The 24,133-nt window shown below is 48.8% G+C and overlaps 1 protein-coding gene across 3 annotated transcripts in view; it reads left to right on the top strand.

Moving 5' to 3' along the window:
* The window catches only part of NCOA6 (nuclear receptor coactivator 6), a 78,569-nt gene extending 54,565 nt beyond the window's left edge, over positions 1 to 24,004 (top strand). For all 3 annotated transcript variants that reach the window (XM_038369667.2, XM_038369670.2, XM_038369668.2), the window contains 3 exons: positions 11,153 to 11,189; positions 19,829 to 19,977; positions 23,380 to 24,004. In XM_038369667.2, the coding sequence (XP_038225595.1) occupies positions 11,153 to 11,189; positions 19,829 to 19,977; positions 23,380 to 23,426 (233 nt within the window). In that variant the 3' untranslated portion in view covers positions 23,427 to 24,004. The remainder of the gene's footprint in view (positions 1 to 11,152; positions 11,190 to 19,828; positions 19,978 to 23,379) is intronic.
* The last annotated feature ends 129 nt before the right edge of the window (positions 24,005 to 24,133 follow it).

Genomic DNA, 24,133 nt, shown 5'->3' on the forward strand with positions numbered 1-24,133 from the left:
CATTTCTGGGAAGCAGTTGCCTTCTGTTTATTGTAAACACTGTCCTTATTGAAACAATTTTGATACTGTTATTCATTGAAAAGGTTATTTCACAAATTTATGGGAATGATCAGCATGATAGTTTGGGGTGTCTCCTGCTGTTTAAGCATTTTGTCCTGCATGCCTTAATTTTAGTTTGTGAACAGACTGTATTGTTTTTGAAATGTAGGTTGAAAATTTCAAGTAGTGATGGGGATTTAGACACATTTTCCATTTATTTTAATGGTGGTATATTTAAATCTCCCAGGGCAGCTTTGAAAGTCTCAGCCATCAACTTTAAGGGCTGGATTTTCCAAAGAGCTCAGTTATCCCATTTAGATACTGTGACAAAGCTCTGTCCTTGCCTCCGTGGCAATTTCCTGCATTTCCTGGCGGATTTCGCTAGCCTCAGAGGCTCACTGTGACCCTCCACGTAACCCTTCTTTCTCTAGAGACAAGGGTCACAGTCTACTGAGCCATTTTCATCATAAGCCAGTGAGGGAGGTGAGGAGAAGTTATCCTTCCTTGAACAGTCTCTGTTGTCTCCCAGTCTCAGTGATTAATCAGGGGGCAAAGGTGGGGGCGGGGGGAGCCTGGGCCCACCCTCTACTCCGGGCTCCAGCCCAGGGACCCTAATAGTATCAGCTATGGTAACTGACCTTTTAGAAACATGACATGTACAATTCCCTGGGCTACTTCCCCCACAGCAGCCCTCACTTCCTCAAGCTCCACTTCACCCTTACCTCAGGGCCTCCTTCCTTGTGCCTGATATGGTGTGTACTACTCAGCCTCTCCAACAGCGCAACTTCCTCCCACAGCTCCTGACATCCATTCCCACCGGACTGACTGGGAGGCTTTTAACTAGTTTCAGCTAGTCCCTGATTGGCTTCAGGTGTCCCAATCAACCCTTCTCCCTGCCTTCCGGAAAGTTCTTAATTGGCCCAGTGGTCTTAATTGACCTGGAGCAGCTGCCATTTCACTTATCCTGGTACCAGGGATTTGTTTAGCCTGGAGTGAATCTCTCTCCCTCTCCCACTGCTCTTCCATTGCCTTCTAGCTTGGAGGGAGGTGGGAAGCTGCTACTCCTGCTGTTAGGCCCTAAGCTCTCCCTGCTGCTCCAGCTGCTCCCCTGGCTGGGCCAGACACCCCCCGTTCTCTGCTACCTGGCTGCTGGACCCCCCACTCTTGGGTGCTACTACTGCTCCAACTGCAGCCCCGGGGGGGGGGGGAGGGCTGCTAGCCCACTCCCCAGAGAGGAGGAGTGAGGGACCCCAACCACTGCTGTTGTGGACGACACCACCACCACCACCACCTGAGAGGGGTCCTTTCTGCCTGCCTGGACCACCTCCTGGAGTTGCTGCTGCTGCTGTGGAGTCTGCTGCCTGGAGCTGCTGAAGCCCCGAGGAGGAGGAGAAGAGGACCATCTACCAGTGGGGGAGCACCTAGAGAATTTGCAGACCACCGTGGAGGGGGCCCTCAGACTGAGTAACTTTCAAACTGTGCTCTTGTGGTGGGGGTCTTGACTGTGTTTGTAGGGACACGGGGTGTGGCATGGAGCTGCCCCCCGATCCATCTGTGTGTCCCCCCACTGGCTGTATACCATCTGCCTCAGCTCCTGCCTCTGGACTCAGCTGCTTGCTTGGCTTGCTATGCCCTATTTCCACCCTTTGAGCCAGAAGCAGCAGCCAGCCTAAAAAGACTTGTGCAAGCGCACGTGGGTTCACGTGCCCCCCCCCCCCCCCGGACTGCCCACCCCCCAGCTTTACCCTTTACTACCTGACCCATTTGCTACTTGCAGCTTTGCCCCCCCCTTTTTTGCCCCAGCCCCCTTACTAGCTTCAGTTTGTTTGCCTGCCCCGCCCATTTCCTCCTGCAGCCTTTGTTTGCCCCGCCCCAGCCTCTGAAACTAGCCCCTTGGTTTCCCTGCCCTGCTCCAGCCTGCTTAGCCCTCGCTCCGTGTGCCCATGCCCCCTCCCATGCGCTTGTGCAACTCCCCATTTTAGTTTCAACCCTTTTCACTGCACCCCCAATGTTGTTGTATCCCCCCCTCCCCTAGTGCACCAAGAGGAGCCGGAATTCCACCCTGTGTCGGCGACTGACCCCAACCCCTGATTTCCCCCCGTCCAGCCCACCCCTTTTGGCGCCCTCCTCCCCTGCCCGCAGCCTAGCGGGGAGGAGTGGTCAACCTGCTTCTCCTCTCCCCTCCTCCTTCTGGTGTCTCCCCTTCCCTCCCTGCTCATGATGGAGGGGGATGAGATGGGTGGGGCCTCTCCAGCAGCTCGAGCTGCCCCTCCCCCGCCTGCCCCTCCATCACCCCCCCAAGCTTCTACCTTCGTTGCCGAACCATCTGCCATCGCCTCCGCTGGGGCACCAGCAGCGACGGGCACCGAGGTGACCTCCACTGCTGCCATGTCTCTCACCCCCTCAGATTCGGGGGGAGCCCCCCCAGCCGGCGGGAAGTGCCAGGGGAAGAAGAAGGGGAAGGGCCCCGCTAAAAAGACCAGGCCCTCCATGGCAGGGGCTGCCCCCAATGCCCAGGCCCCACCACCAGCTGGGGCGTCCCTCCCCGCTGTTCCCTCCACCAGTTCTGCGGGTGTCCCTCCCCCGGCCCTCAGGGCGTATGCTCAGGTGGCAGCAGCCCCCCCGCCTGCCACTACGTCATCTCTCCTGCCCACCGCCTCCACTACCATCTTTAGCGGTCGGGGCCCCTCTCCCACCATGACCAGGAAGCACGGCGTCCGTTGCCTCCTGGTGCCCGCCTCGCCCCACGTGGAGACCTATGTGCAGGCGTTGGCAAGGGTGGTGGGGCCCACGGCCATTGTGGCGGCCTCCAAAATGTATGGCAAGGCCGTCGTCTTAACATCGGAGGCCACCGCCCAGGAGGCGGTGGAGAAGGGCCTGGCATTAGGGGGCGTGTTTGTCCCCTTGGAGCCGCTAGAGGACCTGGGCGTCCGCCTGGTCCTGACCTCCGTCCCTCCCTTTCTTCCCAATGCTGCCCTGTTACCCGCCCTCTCTACCCTGGGGAAACCCATCTCTGTCATCAGCCCTCTCCCATTGGGCTGCAAAGACCCTGCCCTCCGTCACGTCCTCTCGTTCCGCCGGCAAGTGCAGCTTCAACTGCCACCGGCGGCGCGTGACAGAGAGGCGCTAGAGGGGTCCTTCATAGTCCCCTACCAGGGGGTGCATTATTCCATGGGGGAGGCCCGGTGCTACTTTTGCCGGGTGATGGGGCACGTCTGGAGGGACTGCCCCTTGGCCCGGCAAGTAGGGGCATCCAGGACCCCTGAGCCCTGGCAGGGCACCGGCCCCATCATCGCCGGCGCCCCTGGCTGCCTGGCTCCCGAAACCACCCCTCCTCCTTCCCAGCCCACCATTGCTCCTGCTCAGGCCCAAGGGGCATCTCCCCAACTATGCCCAGACGAGCGGGAGAGCCCCGCCCCTGCTGCTTGCAATCTGGCGGGGCCTGTGGAGGAGGGTACGGCAGGGACACCGCCGGTCATGGGAGAGGGCCCGCCCCAAGGGGAATCTTCCCTCCCTTGTGCTGCCCCACCATTATCCCCTCGAGTCCCTGAGCCATCGCCTCTGCCCCCTGACACAATCCCTGCTAGCCAGCCCCTGGATGATGCCATGGAGGGCTGGGCCCTAGTCCAGGTGAAGCAGGGCAAGCGGAAGGCTCGAGCTCCGCTCCTTCCATCTGATGCGGAGGCCCCCCGGAAGACCAGGAAGGGGGGCACTGATGCCGAGCCTTCCACTCTACCCACAGGTGTGTTCCATCCACCGGTGCCGGTTGGGGAAGACGTGGCAGCACTGGAAGGCAGTATCTCCCCTCCAAGACCCCCAAGGCGCCATCTGAAACCCCAGCGTGCCCCGAGGCAACCGTCGCGTCAGGTGCTGGCAGGGAGAATCCCGGGGTAGCGGAAAAAGATTTCCCGTCCATATATGAGGAGATCGAGGTCCTGGGTCTGACCCCGGTTACCCGGGGGGGGGGACGACCCTATGCCAGCAGGCCTCGATCTAGGTGATTTCACTCCAGCCCCCCTTTCCCCATGTTCCCTCCCCCTAACCGTTGCTTCCGCTCCCACCTCCGAGGAGCCCCCAGACTCCTCCATCAACCCGGCTGCAGAGGGCACCCCTCTGAGAGCCGCCGAGCCTCTTGAGGCGACGGCCAGTGCCACGCAGGCGAGACCTGAGCCACCAGGGGCACCCCTCGTTGGTGAGGAGCATTCAACCTCCTTCCTGGGAGAGGGCCCTACAGAAGAGAGTCCACCTCCTGATGCCGTGGCTGCCAAATCTACCAGAGAGCTTGTGCCCGGCATCACTGAGAGCCCTCTCCCCGCCCAGACTCTCACCTCTAACCCTGCCCCTGCCACTATCCCGTCCACCTCCCGAGATGTTATTGCCGCCCCTGGGACTGTCTCCTTCCCTTTTCCAACAGATGACTCCCAGGGAGCGGCCTTTGTGTTTACCCGTCCCGACCCACCAGGGGCTGCTAGCCTCCCTCCGCCGCCCCCTAACGCCCCAGTGTTCGAGGCACCAACCTATCAGGAGCCCCGTCAGGGGTCCGCACCCTGTCTGCCCATCTCGGCGGGCCACGGGGCTGTACCAAGGGCCCCATCGGGGAGTAACCAGGAGACCGTAACCCCAGCCCCCCGTGCACTGCGAGAGGAGTTGCGGGAGTTTCTAGAAGACGTCCGTGGCTCCCGCAACAAAGTACAGCTTGCTCTCCACCGATGGGGGGACTTTAATCAAATCCTCCGGGCCGCAAGGGCCTCATGGGAGAGGGTAAAAGGACCGGGAGGCTGGGTGCTGCGGCCTGCCAGCGGGTCCGCCTCTTCCATGACTCCTTACTCACCTACGGGGTAGGTCACGGACTGCTGCGCGGCCCGTCGGGAGCCGCGAGCGTCCCTGCTGGTGAAGATCCCCCCCAGCCCTCCTCATGGCACCTCTTACCATCGCAACATTGAACACCCGCGGCTGTAGGATGGGTCTCCGCAGGTCCCAGGTGCTCTCCTTCCTTCGGGAGGGGAGGTACTCTGTGGCTTTCCTGCAGGAGACCCATACGGATCTGACCGCCGAAGACAGCTGGTGGCTGGATTGGGGGGACAGGGTCTACTTTAGCCATCTCACAGTTTGTACGGCTGGAGTGGCGACCCTGTTCTCCCTCGACCTACGGCTCAAGGTGCTGGGGGTCACCGAGGCTGTGCCTGGCCGCCTGCTGCACCTCCGGGTCCGCATGGAGGGGCTCGTAGTCAACCTCGTCAACATCTATGCCCTGGCAGCGAGTCCAGAGCGGCTGCAATTCTATCAGCAGGCATCCGCCTTCCTCGGCACCTTGGATCCTCATGAGTGCCTGGTCCTGGGAAGGGACTTTAACATCACCCTTGAGGAGCGGGACCGCTCGGGGACCGAGCAGAGCCCGGCTGCCACCGCCGTCCTCCAGGAGATAGTCGAAAACCACTCCCTGGTGGACGTCTGGTGCGACCACCACCCGGATGACACATCCACGTTCACCTTTGTCCGGGTGGAGGCCCATCGGTCGCGCCACTCCTGGTTGGACCGCATTTATTTATCACGCTTTCATCTTTCACGAGCCCACTCCTCCAGCATCCGGACGGCCCCATTTTCTGACCATCATTTAGCCACTGTGACAGCCTCCCTCTGCATGGAGAGGCCGGGGCCAGCCTATTGGCATTTTAACAACAGTTTGCTGGAGGGCGCGGGCTTCCTGGCATCCTTCTGGGAGTTCCGGCTGGCCTGGCGAGGGCAGTGGCGTGCCTTTCCCTCGGCGCGGCGGTGGTGGACCTAGGGAAGGTGCGCGCCCGGTTCTTCTGCTGTGACTACACCCGGGGCGCCAGCTGACAGAGGGATGTGGCGATAGAGTAGTTGGAACGGGAGGTCTTAGAGCTGGAGAGGCGTCTGGCCACCAGCCCCGAGGAACTGCCCCTCTGCGGAGCGTGCCAGGAGAAGCGGGAGGAGCTCTGGACCTTCGAGGATCATCGGGCCCGGGGTGCCTTTGTTCGATCCCGCATCTGTCTCCTTCGGGAGATGGATCGCAGCTCCCGCTTCTTCTACGCCCTGGAGAAAAAGAGGGGGGCTAAAAAACATGTCATCTGCCTACTGGCAGAAGATGGCACCCCCCCCACGGATCCAGTGGAGATGTGCGGGAGGGAGAGAGCCTTCTATGTAAGCTTTTTCTCCCCAGATCCGACCGATCCTAATGCTTGCAGAGTGCTCTGGGAGGAGCTCCCAACGGTCAGTGCGGGCGACCGAGACCGGCTAGAGCTGCCTCTCACTCTGGCCGAGTTCTCGGAAGCCCTCCGTCGCATGCCCACCAATAAATCTCCGGGCATGGACGGGCTGACCGTGGAGTTCTACCGCGTGTTCTGGGACGTCCTCGGCCCAGACCTAGTCACCATCTGGGCCGAGTCTGCAGAGCGTGGTTCTTCCTCTTTCGTGCAGGCGAGCCGTGCTGGCCTCATTGCCGAAGAAGGGGGAGCTCCGCGATTTACGAAATTGGCGTCCCGTCTCGCTCCTCAGTATGGACTACAAAGTCGTGGCAAAAGCAATCTCATTCGGCTAGGGTCCGTGCTGGCGGACGTGGTCCACCCAGACCAGACTTACACCGTCCCGGGTCGCAGCATCTTCGACAACCTATATTTGGTCCGGGACCTTTTGGAACTCGGGTGTAGGGATGGTCTGTCGTTCGCCCTTCTGTCCTTAGATCAGGAGAAGGCGTTTGACAGGGTGGATCACGGGTATCTCCTGAGCACTCTGCAAGCGTTTGGCTTCGGACCCCAGTTTGTGGGTTTTCTCCAGGCGCTGTACGCCTCCGCAAAGTGTTTGGTCAGGCTTAACTGGACCCTGACCGAAGTGGTCAGCTTCGGGCGAGGAGTACGGCAGGGGTGCCCCCTCTCGGGCCAGCTGTACGCTCTGGCGATCGAGCCCTTCCTCTGTCTCCTCCGAAGGAGGTTGACAGGGTTGGTGCTGCGGGAGCTGGAGCTGCGGTTGGTCCTGTCGGCGTACACTGATGACGTGCTCCTCGTGGTCCAGGACCCGGGCGACTTGGCGCCGGTGGAGGCTTGCCAGGCCATCTATTCGGCAGCCTCCTCCGCACGGGTCAACCGGGTCAAGAGCTCTGGCTTGGTGGTAGGGGACTGGCGGCAGGCGAGCTCCCTCCCACCCGCGCTTCAGGCCATCCGGTGGAGCACAGGTCCGCTGCTCTATCTGGGCGTTTACCTTTCTGCCACGCATCCCTCTCCGCCAGAGAACTGGCAGAATTTAGAGGGCGGGGTGATAGAGCGGCTCCGGAAATGGACAGGACTACTCTGGTGCTTCTCCCTTCGAGGGAGAGTGCTGGTGCTTAATCAACTAGTCCTGTCCATGCTCTGGTACCGGCTCAACACCTGGTCCCGGCCCCGGGTTTCCTGGCCAACCTCCGGACATCGCTTCTGGAGTTCCTTTGGTCAGGATTGCACTGGGGTCCCTGCAGGGGTTCTCCATCTACTTCTGGAGGAGGGAGGGCAGGGCCTGAAATGTCTGCTTACTCTGGTCCATATCTTCCATCTCCAGGCCCTGCAGAAGCTCCTTTATGGTGCAGGTAGTCCGGCGTGGAGCATACTAGCGCACGCCTTCCTGCGCCGCTTCCGAGGGCTCCGATACGACCGGCAGCTCCTTTATCTCCATCCGAGAGGTCTTCCGCGAGACCTCTCCGGGCTGCCGGTCTTCTACCAGGACCTCCTCCAGACCTGGAAATTCTTTTCAATGACCAGGTCCGTGGCGGCCACCGAGGGGGCAGATCTCCTTGCGGAGCCCCTGCTACACAACCCCCAGCTCCGTGTGCAGGTGGCGGAGTCCCGCTCGGTGCGCCCGAGGTTGGTCCTGGCAGAGGTCACGAGTCAGAGACCTCCTGGACTATGACCAGGGAGACTGGCTGGATCCCCTGACGCTCGCTCAGCGCATGGGGCTTTCCAGACCTTGTACTCCCCGGCGCATACTTCAGGAGGTGAAGGCCGTTTTGCCACCCGCTGCTTGGGTTTATCTCGACCGGGTCCTGCACGAGGGCATGCCCCGCCCACCCCCTACCCCATGCCCGCCAGACCTTTTAATTGGACCTTTGCCCCGTGGACCCAACTGACCCCTTCACCCCTTCACTAGAAGCTGGCTGCACGAGATGCAGCCGGTCTGCTTTCAAACCGCACCAAGAAAATATCTATACACACTCGTGCTCCACACCCTTCGTGCCCTCACCCTCGTGTCCTGTCCCGATACAAAATGACAGGACCTCCTGCCACCTTTGGAGGGTGAGGAGCCCCGGTGGGCCAGCCTATATTCCACCTTAGTTCCAAAGCCCACCGGAGATGTCAGTTGGCGGCTCCTTCACGGAGCATGGGCGTGTACTTGGCGCGGTTCACCTCAATCCCAGACACCTGCCCCTTTTGCGGCGTGAGGGATACCCTGGCACATATATACTTGGAGTGTGCCAGGCTGCAGCCCCTATTCTGGCTCCTCACCAATATTTTATTATGTTTTCGGGTGCACTTCTCCTCTCACCTTCTTACATATGCACTCCCTATCCGTGGCCCCACAAAGTCACGGGATCTCCTGGTCAACCTCCTCCTGGCCCTAGCTAAAATGGCCATCTATAAAACCAGAGTGAGGAGGTTGGCCGATGGAGTCTCCTGTGACTGTGGGGCCTATTTCCGATCCTCGGTCCGTTCACGCATCTGGGCAGAGTTCCTCTGGGCGGCGTCCTCTGACTCCCTTGACGCCTTTGAGGAGCAGTGGGCGCTGTCCGGGGTTCTCTGCTCGGTGTCCCTGTCTGGTTCCCTTTGTTTGACCCTTTGACCACACTCCTGTCCCTGTTGTTTCATTAGTTGTCCCCCGGAATTTTTTGGGTATCTAGGTCCTGTGGATCCCCCTTTTAGGCTGGGGGGGATCCTTTAGCGGTAAACGGGCTTCGCCCGCCCACTTCCCGGATCCCAATAAGACTTCTCTTCCATAGCCATCTGGCCTTGCCCCGTCACAATACCTAGATGATTTTCAGAGGTGTTAAATGGGAGCTCCTGGGTGCTGAAGACCTTTGAAATCCATTTAGGTGCTTAAATGGGAAACTGAGTGCTCTTGAAAATTTGTCCACATCCTTAGAGACCTAAATATGCCCTGCTGGGTACCTGATCCTTTTGGAAATTCCGGCCGTAAAATCTAATATCTTTTCTACTCGTTTTTTTAGTGAGCCCATAGCATTGTTTGCACTGATCCATTTTTCTTGCTGCCTTTGGGAAGAGCTATTTGCTATTATCTAAGATAATAAACATATTAAATTCTGTTTAAAAACCCAAACAAACCTTGCTGAGGCCTTAATCCTAAAAACACACAAACATGAGTCGCTCCACTCTTATTGATGGGACCATTAATATGTGTACAGTTCAGCACGTGTGTTTGCAGGATTGAGGCCTTAGTGTGATTGGAAATGGGACCTGAAGAAAAGACTGCACTGACTTGTTCAAAAACATCAATTTTAATGAAAGAAAATAATTACAGGCAGGCATGCCTTTGGGGTTATGTTCTGCTCATCAGGCCAGAGGGATGTGGGTGTCACAGAGAGTTCACTTGAAGAAACTGCTGTTCTGATTTTTACTATGGAATATTATCCTTGCCAATAGAATTCTGCATGAAAGGAAAATTTCTAGTAATTTCAAAATTCAGTCTCTTGCTCTAGATTAGCATATTCAGTCTGTTTTGCTTTTCTGTTGTTGTGCGTCAGACAAGAATATAAATCCAGTGGTTTGATAGGCCAACTCCCCTTATTTCTTGGTGAGTTTTTAAAAAATTCTTTTCTAACTGTCATATTTGATACACACTGTAGAAAAATTACATTTAATTCAAAAGTTAACAGGCATTGTTAAAGCATTCTTAAAGGAAAAGCTTGTCAGTGCTTTGTGCAGCAGTGGCTAAGAAAGGTGAACAAAATTTCAGGATATTTAAGGATGGAATGGAGAATAATACTGAAAATATATTAAATTATAACACTATTATATCAATCAATGGCATGTCCTTCTCTGGAATACTGTGTTCAGATCTGGGCACCCTGTCACAGTAAAGACTTAGCTAAAAGAAAGGAGATTCAGAGACTGGCAACAAGAAGATGAGAGACCTGGAAAAAAATCTCATTAAATGGGACTGGTTACCATAGAGAGGAGACGTACAAGAGGAGCACATGCAAAAGTTGTACAAAATAATGAATGGTATGAAAAAGGTAGACCAGCAGCTTCTAGTCATCCTTTCTCATAATATAAGAAAAAGGGGGACATTCAATAAAATTGAAAGATGTCAAGTTTAAAATTGAAAAAAGGAAATAGTTTTTCATACAATACACAATAAGACTGTGGAACTGATTGCTACAAGCTGTCTTTGAGGCCAGGAGCTTAGCAAGACTCGAAAAAGGATTGTACATTTATACGAAGACTATCCTGACTTATACTTCCAAGATTTAAAAAAGAAACCCCTTCGGAAGGGATATAAGCCTTCATGTCTCATGGCATAAGGCAAAGCCTAACTCAAATGAAAGTTAAGAAAAACCTTTCCCTGTGGGTAAGCTATTCTACAGTTGCCTTCTCCAGGATTTTTTGTACTTCTCTCTGATGTAGTTGGTGATGGCCATTGTCAGAGATGTGATACTGGGCTAGCTGGACCACTGGTCTGATCCTGTATGGCATTTCCTAGCTATAGGGTTGTTTAGTTTGAGAGCAACAATTGTCTTGTAAAGTAGGGAAGTTATTTTACCAACCTATTTTAGGGTAAGTGATGTGAGATAAATAATGGTGCCTGAAGGATTGTGTTTGTTTTGAGGCAAAGGGTAGGATCAAGTTATTCTAATGAGAAAAAAGTTATACTGTATGTTACACTGAGAATATTTAAAACTAGTCTAGGTTTCTTAAAATATAGCTGTGCCTGTGTATATTTTTGCTGTGTTTTAACATTACCATGAAATGTTGTGAGAGAATCCTACAATGTATTTCATAGTTTTCCCCCAAAGCCTATATTACAGGTAGCAGTCACATACCTTCCAGATATCAGATTTTTAATGTGTATATATTTCCGCAGAGGGTTAGAAATGTATCTTTTTCTCTTGCAGAACTTGAAGCAAATGCTGCAATAGTTGCTGGCCAAAGGTAAGTAGATAGTCGCTATAGATTCAGGATGAATGTAGCTATCTTTGGAGGGTGTCTGTTTCTCTTTGACTTTGCCTTAATCACACTACTTTCATGAAATTCTTTATTGCCACAGCCTCTTTATTCTCCTTGGCCACACATCTGTTTTCTCCACTGAAGAGACTGGTTAGCCCAGGTGTTGTTTAAGTGGGATACTGTTGCATTAAGACTCCCAAATGTGCCCCAACGCTTCTGGACAACCTTCCCGTATATACACTTAAGTTCTGCTCTATGTGAGGATCCTTGTAAGGTTTCAATGGTCACTGCTTTCCAAAAAATTCCAGATCAGCAACATTGTGGGTGTATACTTCCCAAAAGTGGGGATCTGCAGAGCAATTTTGAAAGTAGTTTATATACCTTAGCATTATTAATCAGCTCTTCTTCAAGTGATGGTCCCTGTTATATTTCACTGAGGGTTTACGCATGTGCACCATGCGTCCAGAGCCAGAGAATTTAAAAGTAGTAGTGTCCGTTGGTCTGCATATTGTACCCTGACTCGACTCATGGTTTCGTCCAAGGTGATAAATGGTGGGGTGGACTGATTGCATCTCCAGTTCCCTCTCATCGCTGCACGGTCCAGGTTGGAATGATTGGTGTCTGTTTGCTTGTGACGCACTTCCTCAAACAAACTTGTGTATTGCCTCGTCACCTTGTCCAATTGGTCCATCAGCCCTCACTGAGAGGGAGCGCCTATCACAACATATCGTTCGTGTTGTTCTAGCCATTCCCGCAGCCACCTACTGGCCGGGCTGTCAGTGTACCGGACACCCGATCGGCATAGCGCATCACAGCCCAGAACACTTGAGCTCAAGCAATCCACCAGCCTCCCAAATATCTGGGATTATAGGTGCGCGCCCCTGTACCCAGTAACTTGTATATAGTTAGTTTTTATAGGTGTGTACTGTTTTTATTGGTTTAAGGTAGTTTCTAGTCATTTTAGAGTAGAATAGCTAGTTTTGGGGCCTGTTTTTTGACTCTGCTCTCCCTGCCCTCAGTACCCAAAAACGGGTACTGTACTATGCCCCAGGCTTTAAAATCTGTGCCTCCTGCCCGCATTCCTTCTCTGTCAGCGACGAACATCAATACTGTCTCTTCTGCTTGGGAGAGGGCCAGGTGCAGTATCTATCAATATTTCCTCAACCGTACGGAAGAAGGGTTGGACTCTCTGCCTCAGGTAGCATCTCATGGAGGTCGCCATGAGACCTCCTTCAGATGCAGGTCAGGGAACCCCTTCTGTATGTCAGCCTAAGCAGAACTTTGTGTATGATTGGTAGCGTTTATTCTGCCGAAAACTGATATTGGCAGAGTCTTGTAGAACATACTGAATACGTTAGCCAGCACCTGTCCATGTAACTCAGGTGGTTAAACATCAGGATGAAGTATGATTTTCATGATAGTACTGGTCTATTGATGTTTTGGGCCACACCTTTTAATAGTGGGGACCTTAAATTGACTATAGAAGTATCTAATGATAGAAATATTGCTAGACTTTTGACAGAGAGAAGATAGTTATGCTAAGACTAGTGATCATATCTTTTGTGCTCTTCTAACTACAACAGAATAGCTGTTAGCTAGGGCAAATGGTAAACCTTGCCCACATTGGGCCCATTGGGATAGCGGGGAGTACCAACCTCTAAATGGGGGCTAACGCTATAAACCTCTGCGGGCTCTGGGGCTTCCCCTGGCCAGGAGAGGGGAACCAGAGCTGCCTTCAGCCGTCGGACCCACCTCCCAGAATCCTCCTTAGGTAGCCTTCCTCAAAGGCAGCAGAAAAAAAATGGAGAGTTCCAGGAGCTGTTGCTGAGTTAATTATTTAAAATAAACGATCTTGTTGCATGCACTGGGCTCTCACCGTAATTGCATAGTTAAGTTTGGAGATTGCCTACCATTATAATCTCCCTTTAGCTTCAGCAAAGCTAAATTGAAATTTCGTGGGTGAGAGAGTCTTCTAGTGCAGAATTTTTCTGAAAAAATGAGGCTAACAAACGAGACATATGGGAGATATGAGGGCTCACAAAATGAGATTACCACACTTGAACATTTTCCTAACTCTTTTTGCACATTATGTGACTCCAAAGTGTCTGGGATCTCCAAATATGTTTGTTTGTCTTCTTCATAAATTCCAAGGCCAGAAGGGACCATAGTGATTATCTAGTCTAGCCTTCTGTATAATACAGGCCAGATAATTTCCCCAAAATAATTCCTACAGCATATCTTTTAGAAAAACCATCCAATCTCGATTTAAAAATTGCCAGCGATGGAGAATGCACCACCACCCTTGGTACGTTGTTTCAATGACTCATTAACCTCACTATTAAAAATTTACATCTTATTTCTGGTGTGAATTTTTCCACCTTTAACTTCCAGCCATTGGATCATGTCAGAACTTCCTCTGCTAGAGGTTATCATCAAATATTTGTTCACCAAGTAGGTACTTACAAACTGTAATCAGGTCACCCCTTAACCTTTTCTTTGTTAAGCTAAATAAATTGATCTCCTTGGGCCTATCACTATAAGTAGGGCCCTACCAAATTCATGGTCCATTTTGGTCGATTTCCTGGTCATAGGATTTTAAAAATCATAAATGTCATGATTTCAGCTCTTGAAATCTGAAATTTCATGGTGTTGTAATTGTAGGGGTCCTGACTCAAAAAGGAGTTGTGGGTGGTCTCAAGATTATTGTAGAAAAGGGTTGCGGTACTGCTATTCTTACTTTTGTGCTGCTGCTGGCAGCGGTGCTGCCTTCAGAGCTGGGCAGCTGGAGAGTGGTGGCTTCTGGGCCGGGATCCCAGCTCTGAAGTCAGAGCTGCCACCCACAGCAGTGCAGAAGTAGGGATGCCATGGTATAGTATTGCCACTCTTACTTCTGTGCTGCTTCTTTCAGAGCTGGACCCTCAGACAGCAGCTACCAGGTCTGAAGTCAGCAGCATAGTAGTAAGGGTGACGTGGTATTGTATTGCCACCCTTACTTCTGCACTACTGCTGGCAGGGCACTGCCTTCAGAGCTGGGCACCCAGCCAATAGCCACCACTCTCTGGCCGCCCAGCTCTGAAGGCAGCACAGCAGTAAGGGTGGCAATACTGCGACCCCCTTAAAATAACCTTGCAACTCCCCCCCTGCAACTCCCTTTTGTGTCAGGACCCCCAATTTGAGAAATGCTGGTCTCCCCCCGTGAAATCTGTATAGTATAGGGTAAAAGTACACAAAAGACCAGATTTCACGGGGGGGAGACCAGATTTGACGCATTTTTCATGGCTGTGAATTTGGTAGCTCCCTAACTATAAGCCATGTTTTCCAAGCCTTTAATAATTCTCCTGGCTCTTCTCTGAATCTTCTCCAATTTATCAACATCCTTCTCGAATTGTGGACACCAGAACTGGACACAGTATTCCAGCAACAGTTACACCATTGCTAAATAGAGAGATAAAATAACCTCTCTACTCCTACTCAAGATTCCCCATTTATGCATCCAAAGATTGCATTACCCTTTGGGCCATAGCATCGCATTGGGAGCTCATGGTCAGCTGATTATCCACTACAGCCCCCACATCTTTTTCAGAGTCAGTGCTTCTCAGGGTAGAGTCCTCTATCCTGTAAGTATGGCCATGTTCTTTGTTCCTAGATGTATATGTTGACATATAGCCCTATTAAAACACATATTGTTTGCTTGTGCCAAGCTTGCCAAGCAATCCAGATCACTCAGTGACCTGTCCTTTATTATTTTCTATTCCCACAGTCTTGTCATCTGCAAACTTTATCAGGGATGATTTTGTTTTCTTCCAAGTCGTCAATAAAAATGTTAATAGCGTAGGACCAAGAACTGATCCCTGTGGGACCCCAGTAGAAACGCACTTGATAGATGATGATTCCCTGTTTACAACTGCATGTTGAGCCCTATCAGTTAGCCATCTTTTAATCCAGTGGCTCTCAAACTTTTGTTTGGTGACCCCTTTCACACAGCAAGCCTTTGACTGTGACCCCCCCTTATAAATTAAAAACACATTTTTAAATAATTAACACTATTATAAATGCTGGAGGTGAAGCGGGGTCTGCGGGTGGAGGCTGACAGCTCGCAACCCCCCATGTAATAACCTTATGACCTCCTGAGGGGTCACGCCCCCCAGTTTGAGAACCCCTGCTTTAATCCATTTAATGTGTGCTGTGTTAATTTTATGTCATTCTAGTTTGTTAATCAAAATGTCATGTAATACCAAGTCAAACACCTTACAGAAGTCTAAGCATATTACATCAACGCTGTTACCTTTATCAACCAAACTTGTAATCTCATCAAGAAAAGATACAAAGTTAGTTTGACAGGATCTATTTTCCAAAACTCATATTGACTGGCATTAATTATGTTACTTTCTTTAGTTCTTCATTAATTGACTACACCACTGTGACAGTTCTTGGGGTACCCAGGATTGTGAGTTGCCTCATAACTCCTGCCTCCAGCAAGAGGGAGTCCTACTTGTGCTTAGCTGGGTATCAGCTCCCTGACACCATCTGCCTGTCAGCCACACAAGCATAGGTGTACTTTAACTGCTGTATTTGGGGGGCAGTGCATGCACATGCTGAAGCCGGTTCCCTGGCTCACTGGCTCCATTCCCCCCACCCCCTGCATGGAGTGGTACCTGTGGTACCCAGTGCTGAGGAGAGATGGGCTAGCTCTCAGGGAAAAGCCCCTGGTTCAGCCCGCAGGTTCAGCCGATCGCGGCTCCCAGTGGCCGCAGTTTGCTGCTCCAGGCCAATGGGAGCTGCTGGAAGCGGTGCAGGCCGAGGGACATACTGAAGCAGCGAACCACGGCCACTGGGAGCCGCGATTGGCCGAACCTGCAGACGCGGCAGGTAAACAAACCGGCCTGGCCCACCAGGGGCTTTCTCTGTACAAGTGGCGGGACAAATTTGGGAACCACTGGTCTAGCAAACTCCTCCGCGAGCTCTTGTAAAACTTTTGGATGCTAGTTATCTGGACCAGCCGATTTTAAAATGTCTGACTTTAGTAGCAGCTGTTGAACATCCTCCTGAGATACTAATGGAAATGAGAGAGTGTTATATGATATGACTACATCATCTGCCCAAATACAGAACAGAATTTTTATTGGACATTTTCACTTCTGCATTATTATTATTGATAATTCTACCATTTTCATCCAGTAATGGTCCAATACCATTGTTAGGTTTCTTTTTGTTTCTAATATACTTTAAAAAACCCACAATTCTTATTGTCCTTCACTCTGCTGGCCATAAAGTTCTTGTGTCCCTTACGATTTGTCTACGCTTCCTAAATTCTGATTTATATTTATTACTATCGACTTTCCCTTTCTTTCATTTGTGTTATATACACACTATAGCAGCTCCCATTGGCCTGGAGCAGCAAACTGCAGCCGCTGGGAGCCGCAATAGGCCGAACCTGCGGACACGGCAGGTAAACAAACCGGCCGGCCTGCCAGGGGCTTTCCCTGCACAAGTGGTGGAACAAGTTTGGGAACCACTGTTCTAGGACATTGATCTAAAAGCATTCAAGAGAACTTTCTTCTGAGTTATCAGTGACTTGGAAACAGGTAATGCCTTTTTTGGCAGTGAGTCACTTTATGAACCCCACTGAAGTTCTGCAAGTCAGGTTTTTATGGAGTTAAGGAATCCTTCCAAGCTGAATGTGGACTTCCAGAACTGTGCATAAGTATCACGCACATTAGGAGAGCCCTGCATCATACAAAGTACTAAAGGTCATACACAATTCAGGAAGGGTTTTCTCTGCCTGTTTTGTATTTCCTTATCCCTGGGAAAGCAACAAGGGCAGTGGCTGTAGTGGCACCTTCAAATGTCACGCAGTCTTGTGCATTAATCACAGGTATGGGGAGTCAGACCTCTGGAGTTCCATTTCCACTTCTGCCAGAGACTGGACTCGTACTTACAAACATTTACAAATGTTATTTGGGTAGGCCTCACAACACTCCTCTGAAGTAGATAATTATCATTATCTTTCTTTTACTAATTACAGATGGAAAAACAGAAGCTAAGGGGCCTACATGTGGAACGCTAATCTAATGGATTAGTCTAGAGTGCAATGTTTCTCAATCTTTTTGTGCTGGTTACCCACTTTGGACTTAAAAAAAAAAATAAATAAATAAAATCATGACTCCCCTAGAAAAAATTGGGATGGCCTACCTTAAGCTCAGGGCTTCGGGCTTCAGCCCCCACAGCTCGAGGCACAGGGCTTCAGCCCACCGTGGCTTGCAGGCACAGGGCTTCAGCCCCACAAGGGACTGAAACATGTAAATTGGCCCTGTAGTGTAGGGCCCCAGGTAATTTCCCTGCTTCCTACTCCTTAGTGCTGGCCCTGCGTGCTTCCTCCTAAATCCCTCCGGTGACCCCACTGGGGCTTGCACCCCCACACGTTGAGAAACACTGTTCTAGTGGGTTAGATATGAGATCTGGAGAACTGGGTTGAAGCCTGGTGTTGACACTTGTTTTATGTCTTAGGCAAGTCATTTAGCTTTTCTGTGCCTCTGTATTCCCATATGTAAAATGGGGATACTTATTTGCCTACCTGATTACGTTCTCTCTGCCCTTCCATGCTTGCCAATGTTCTGTGCCTTTTTGTCTTTGTAACTTGACTGTTGAATTCCTTGGCTTTCAGACATCAGCTGTTAAAATTACAAACTTGTATAAGTTTTCTCTCTCAAAATGAGGATTTCCTCTTAGAAGTGACTATGTAAAAATAGAACCTTTGTACTCTACAGATTTCCTCTGTGTGTTTTTTCAGACTCAGGACTGCTGACTAAAATACATTTTTATTCTTGTTAGTCCTGCAGAGACGTCACATGAAGAGGGCACGAAGTGAATTCTGTTTCTTCTTGTATGTTAATCAACAGAGAGTTGTTTAATTGGTTTCACGTAGTTACCTTGTGAACCCACAGAAGACGATAGGGTTGCATAGATGTCACTGAGGGCTTCATTTGGCCTATTGAAATTTACTGGTGAGACAAGGTGGGTGAGGTAATATCTTTTATCGGACCAACTTATGTTGGTGAGACGGACAAGCTTTCGAGCTACACAGAGCTCTTCCTCAGGTCTGGGAAAGGTAACTTAGAGTGCCATAGCTAAATGCAAGGTTGAATAGATAGTTTAGCATGAGTAGTTAGCCCATATTCTAAAGGTGAAGTGGCCTGTTAACATCCCTGTAGTCATAGGACAAACGGGGGGTCAGTGGGTTACAGATGGTTGTAATAAGCCATAAATCCAGCATCTTTATTAAAATCAGGATTTTTAGTGTCTTGCATCAGGCTTACCTTTTGAAAGTGTTGTGCCGGTTTCCTTTGAGGATAAGGACTAATAGGTCAAGCATAGAGCGATCGCTTTGTGAAAAGTGTTCACCCATAGGTGATAAAGGGAACTTGGAAGTGGGGGAGAGGGAGGGGTGTTATGTCTTTTATAATTTTTCTCTGAGTTCATTCAAGAGCATAGAGATTGTCTGGTTTCACCCACATAGTTGTTGTTGGGGCATTTAGTGCACTGGATGAGGTACACCATAGGATGTAGGATCCACAGACCTTGAATGGTGTGTTGTGCGGGATGTTGATCATTGTAGCAGTGGAGAGATGTCTGCAGGTTTTGCATCTGTTCTGCTAGGGTCTGGCCTTGGTCTTAATAAAGACACTGGATTTTTATGGTTTATGACAACAATCTGTAACCCACTGACTCTCCTTTTTATCCGATGATTACAGGGGGTGTTGACGGGGCACTACATCTTGAATGGTCCCTTAGAATACGTGCTGAACTATCTGTTCAACCTTGTATTTAGCTGTGACAATCTGAGTACCTTTCCCAGACCTGAGGAAGAGCTCTGTGTAGCTCAAAAGCTTGTCTATCTCACCAACAGAAATGGGTCCAATAAAAGGTATTACCTCAACCACCTTGTCTCTCTAATATCCTGTGGCCAACATGGCTGCAAAAACATTGCATACAACAGTGAAATTTACTAGTGTCTGTGTATGAGAAGAAAATAACTTCGCTTAATTCCCAGAGCACATGATGAGTTTGCAAGGCTGGTAAAAATGAGTAAACAGTTTTAAATGTAAACACAGCACTGCTAATGTGGTGAGAGAAAAAATAAATGTGGAGCCCCACAGTACCATTGTAGAATAACTTCATGGCAGAACTGCATTTTGTTGTTAATTCTTTTAAAGCATTAAATCCACCTTACTAAAGCCTGTTTTGGTCTGGGAATAAATCATTTAGAAAGATTAGTGAAGCAACTCTTCTTAGTTGTACAGAATAGTTGACGACAATCCCTTTTTAAAAGTTCACAATTCTCCCTTGTGTTCATCTGTGACTTCAGTTCTGTATTTCCTTATTATAGCAGTTTCTTATGTAACTTAAGACTTTTCCTAGACTTCAGTAATGGTGCTATCTGCTGACCATTTAAAAGAGACCTAATTTCTCGGTCTTTTGAACGTTGCAAATATTCGCTACCCATATCCATTGCATTTCATATCTTCAGTGCTAAGGGTCCGGAACTGGTACCAGTATGCTTGTCTAATGAATTGCATTAAAAATTATTCTTGCGCTTCACTAGAAATATTTTGTCTCACTTTTAGTAATGAGGCAAAAGAGAATTGTGAAAAGTCTAAAACTCCAAGTAGAAGAAATTCAAGAACAGAGGAATCTGCTGCCTCACAGGAAACAGTAGAGAATGGACAGCGCAAGAGGTCCTCCAGGCCATCATCGGCCTCTAGCACCGCAAAAGGTAAAACGCACAGCCATCTTTACTGTGGAGTGGGTAAGAAGTGAAGTAGTTTCCAAAAGAATGTTATTTGAATAAGTGTACCATGTGTATGCTTTACAGCCAGTAAATACTGTGTGCAATGTATGCTCCTAACCCTAGAGTTAGTACTGATGAGTTAGAGACAGGTTGGAGTTTCGAAGTTTACATAGTTCAGTACCTGCAGTAAATCTGTTGTATGCAAATTTTCCACTGTTAAGTTTTTCTGAAGTACTCATTCACATAGCATTCCAAAAAATCTTAGTACTCTTAAAATATAGTACTGTTGGCAGTAATGGGCAGACATTGAAAGAACTCTACTCGAGCAAGACAGTGACATTTTTCCTACAGTCTGAAAGAAGATGTAAGCATTTGTCTCACTGTGTGTGTGATCTGCTTTTGGAAATCCAAATTGTCTTGTTATGCTGCTCAGGCATTCTTAGAATTCTGCCTCGATGACAATCTAAGAGTGACGTGTGCTAGTACACAGACCCTCAGTGAAATCCTAAAGTTACAGATATTAATCCATGGCATCAGCAGTTGCTGGAGTGTCTTATTTCTCTAAGGGTTATGGTCTAGAACAAAGTATGCAGCATTTGTGTGGCACATACTTGTTCACTAGTAGAATGCCTGGTTCATGATGTCAGTGACTGGGACGTGGGTGGTCAGTCCTAGTGATTGGAGTCGCAGGTCAGAGCAGAAGTCAGAGACCAGATGCCAGAGCTGAGGGTCAGAGCTGGGTTACCTGGAGTGAGGCAAGGCTGGGTCAAAGGCAGGAGCAGGGCTAGGCACAAGCAGGTACAGGAGCTATCGCAGCCATAGGTGAATACTTTGAATAACTGCTGAACTGCTTTTCGTTGTTTCCTATGGATTTAAGAACACCACATCCCCAAATGACAGTAGCTATAGGTAGGTCTACGCTTACTACAGCAACAGAAGGGGTTTCTCCCTTTCTGTAATAAATCCACCCCTTTGAGAGATCATATGCAGATCGACGAAAAATTCTTCTGTCAGCCAAGCTGTTTTATAGTGGGGATCAGGTTGACCTAATTACATTGCACAGGGCATTTTCGCAGCCCTGAGTGAGATAGCTTTGTTGACCTGTTTTAGGAGTGGACCAGGCCATATGTTGACATAAACATTCTTCCTTCGACATAGCAGCATCTACACTGGGAGTTAGGTCAGCATAGCTACATCAGTCAGGGTATGGCTTTTTCACATCCTTGACTAGCATACATACGTCCACCTAACTGATGGAACCTGAAGAAGTTTGTCATTTGTGCATACTCCTCTCTGTTGTATCTTTTAATAGTGAATGAGAACTTTTTTTAAGTATATTTATTATTTTAAATGCACTCAGGAATGTGGTAGGTGCCTTTCATTACAAATGAAAACACAATCTGTGCACTAAGAAACATACAAACTGACTTCAGACACTGTGCAGTGAGGGATAGGAGAGGTGATGCAAGTTCCCTAAACAAAATGTAGTGCACAGTAAGATGGAGTAAAAGAGATTATTGGAAGAGAAATACTTTGCTAGTTCTTATAGGTATTTTGGAAGAAGTGGCTCTACAGCAGGGGTAGGCAAACTACGGCCTATGGGTCACATACAGCCCACCAACCATTTTAATCTGGCCCTCGAGCTCCTGCTGGGGAGCAGGATCTGAGGCTTGCCCCGCTTTAGTGCTCCAGCCAGGGAGCTGGGTCAGGGGCTGCTCTGTGCGGCTCCCAGAAGCAGTGGCATGTCCCCCCTCTGGCTCCTACTCATAGACATCTGGGAAACAATTCTCTGGCTGTTGGATCTTGCTGAAATGCTCAGGGTACAACTGACTGCTATATCTGGGGTTGGGGTTGAATGGGTGAGGTTCTCTTGGGGACTCAGAGCCCTCCCCATCTAGAGTCCCATCTCTCGCCATTGGAGATATTTGCTAATAACAGTCACGAATGGGCCATATGCCGTTGTAGGCAATCTCATCATACCATCCCCTCCATAAACGTATCAAACTCTGTCTTGAAACAAATTAGGTTTTTTGCCCCCACTACTCCCCTTGGAAGGGTGTTTTAGAACTTCATCCCTCTGATGATTAGAAACCTTTGTCTAATTCCAAGCCTAAACTTGTTGATGGACAGTTTATATCCATTTGTTCTTGTGCCAACATTGGCACTTAACTTAAATAACTCCTCTCCCTCCCTGGTATTTATTCCTCTGATGTATTTATACAGAGCAAACATATCTCCACTAAGCCTTAGTTTTGTTAGGCTAAACAGGCCAAGTCTCCTCTTGTGAGGAAGGTTCTCCATTTCTGTGATCATCCTAGTAGCCCTTCTCTGCACCTATTCCAGTTCGAATTCATCTTTCTTAAACATGAGAAATTGAATTGCACACAGTATTTGGTTTTTTGCTTTGTTGCCTTGCAACACTTCTTTTCCCCAGTGGTTTTAAAATGCAGACTGTTACAGAAAGATAGTCTTCAGAAGAGCCAAAGAATCATCACAAACTTTTTTACTATGTTGTACTTAGTTAAAATTGTAAGGATGTAGGTTCCCTCAGTCCTTGCTCAATATTTTTCTTACTGCTTTAAAATGGAAATTGCGAGTGCACTTTAAGTGCACTTGAAATGTCCTCTACTTTCGCTCTAGCTTCTGTAAGTACTTCTGTTTCCTCTACTGAAGTGCTACAGTATTTTGTAACTTGCTATGCAAGTTATTAGTGAGACATAGTGGATTCTCCCTACAGCAGCCATATGTTAAGCAAAAGCAAGAGTTTAATATGCAGTTATGTTACATCAGGACTCAAGCCCTCTCTGTAGTGGGACCAATAGATTTTGCATTTAAAAGGCACGTTCCAAAAACCGTTCACTTTTTTCCTATTGCACCCATCTCTGTAGTGCCTAAGCACTGCACCTGTAACTGTGTAGTTCAAGTTCTTGAAGCCATGTGTAATGTTTTATGGGTTGTTTCTTGTGGCAGTGCTTTGCAAGATGGCAGAATCATAACTAGAGCTAATACAGTAATAATACTTACACAGCATCTTTCAGCCAAGGATCTTAGAGCTTTGCAAATGTTAAGCCCTAAAACACCCCTGTGAGTGGGGAAGCTGTTTGCACACATCCTTGTAAGAGAAGCTACTGAGAGTTTATTATCATTATTTATTTGGATTGTCCTATCTCCCTAACAGCCTCAGTCAGGATCAGGGACCCATCGGGTTAGGTGCTGTCCAAACTCAAGATGAGAAACAATCCCTGCTCTGTGGCGCTCACAGTCTGAAGTCCCCTCCCTCACAGTGTTTTTGTTTTTTTAATATGTAAACAAAAAAAAAGCAATGTGTGTGCCTCTCTTGACAGGCTTACTAGCTTAGCATCCACAGGTTTTTCCTTTTAATTTCAGAAATGAATGCCAGTGCAATGCAGTCAAAAAGAAGAAAATCCAAGTAAAGTACTGCATGGAAACACAAGACTTGCAAATGAGTGTGAATTTACCAATAGCAATTTTGAGTTGTGATTTTTCTTTTTTTTGAAAAAAGAATAAAATTATGTACAGTAAAGTCATCTGAATATTATACTGTTCCCAGTAAGTACAAGTTTTTTTTCTAAAAACAAACAAATGGATATAAAATTGGGTTATTGTTAAACCCTCTGGTATTGGAAGGTGAAGTCCAGAGTTAGCGCATTAGGATAATGTGTTGTAAGAAATGCAAGGGAGGAGGGAGGGAAAGGCAGTTGTAAACTTATTTCTAAGTTTGCACTTTTCATTTAAAAAAAAAAATTAGATTACAGGGTTGTCATTTTTAGGTATTAAAATTATGTATCGTGCTGTTGTTTTAAGTACTGTATGTGAATAGCAGTAAGAGGGTTACAGGCAAACCCCGTCTTGTTTGGAAATGTAAATATTTTTATTATAAAGTAGATCTGATGTATTTGTTGTAGAAACGGACCAGTGAAATACAAATAAATTGAAGGGTTTGTATAATGTGGAATCCCTAATGCTCTAAATAAATGTTGTTGTCCTATAATTGGGTTGTATTATTATTAGCAGCAGCATAGTACAGTACAGGAAGATTGAATGGATTACTTGAAGCTCTAGGCCTACAAGCTCCTTATTTGGAGCTTTAAAGAGGAATTTGTTTAACCACAAATGAATT

Source organism: Dermochelys coriacea, chromosome 13 (genome assembly GCF_009764565.3).
Source record: "Dermochelys coriacea isolate rDerCor1 chromosome 13, rDerCor1.pri.v4, whole genome shotgun sequence".
Lineage (NCBI taxonomy): Eukaryota > Metazoa > Chordata > Testudines > Dermochelyidae > Dermochelys > Dermochelys coriacea.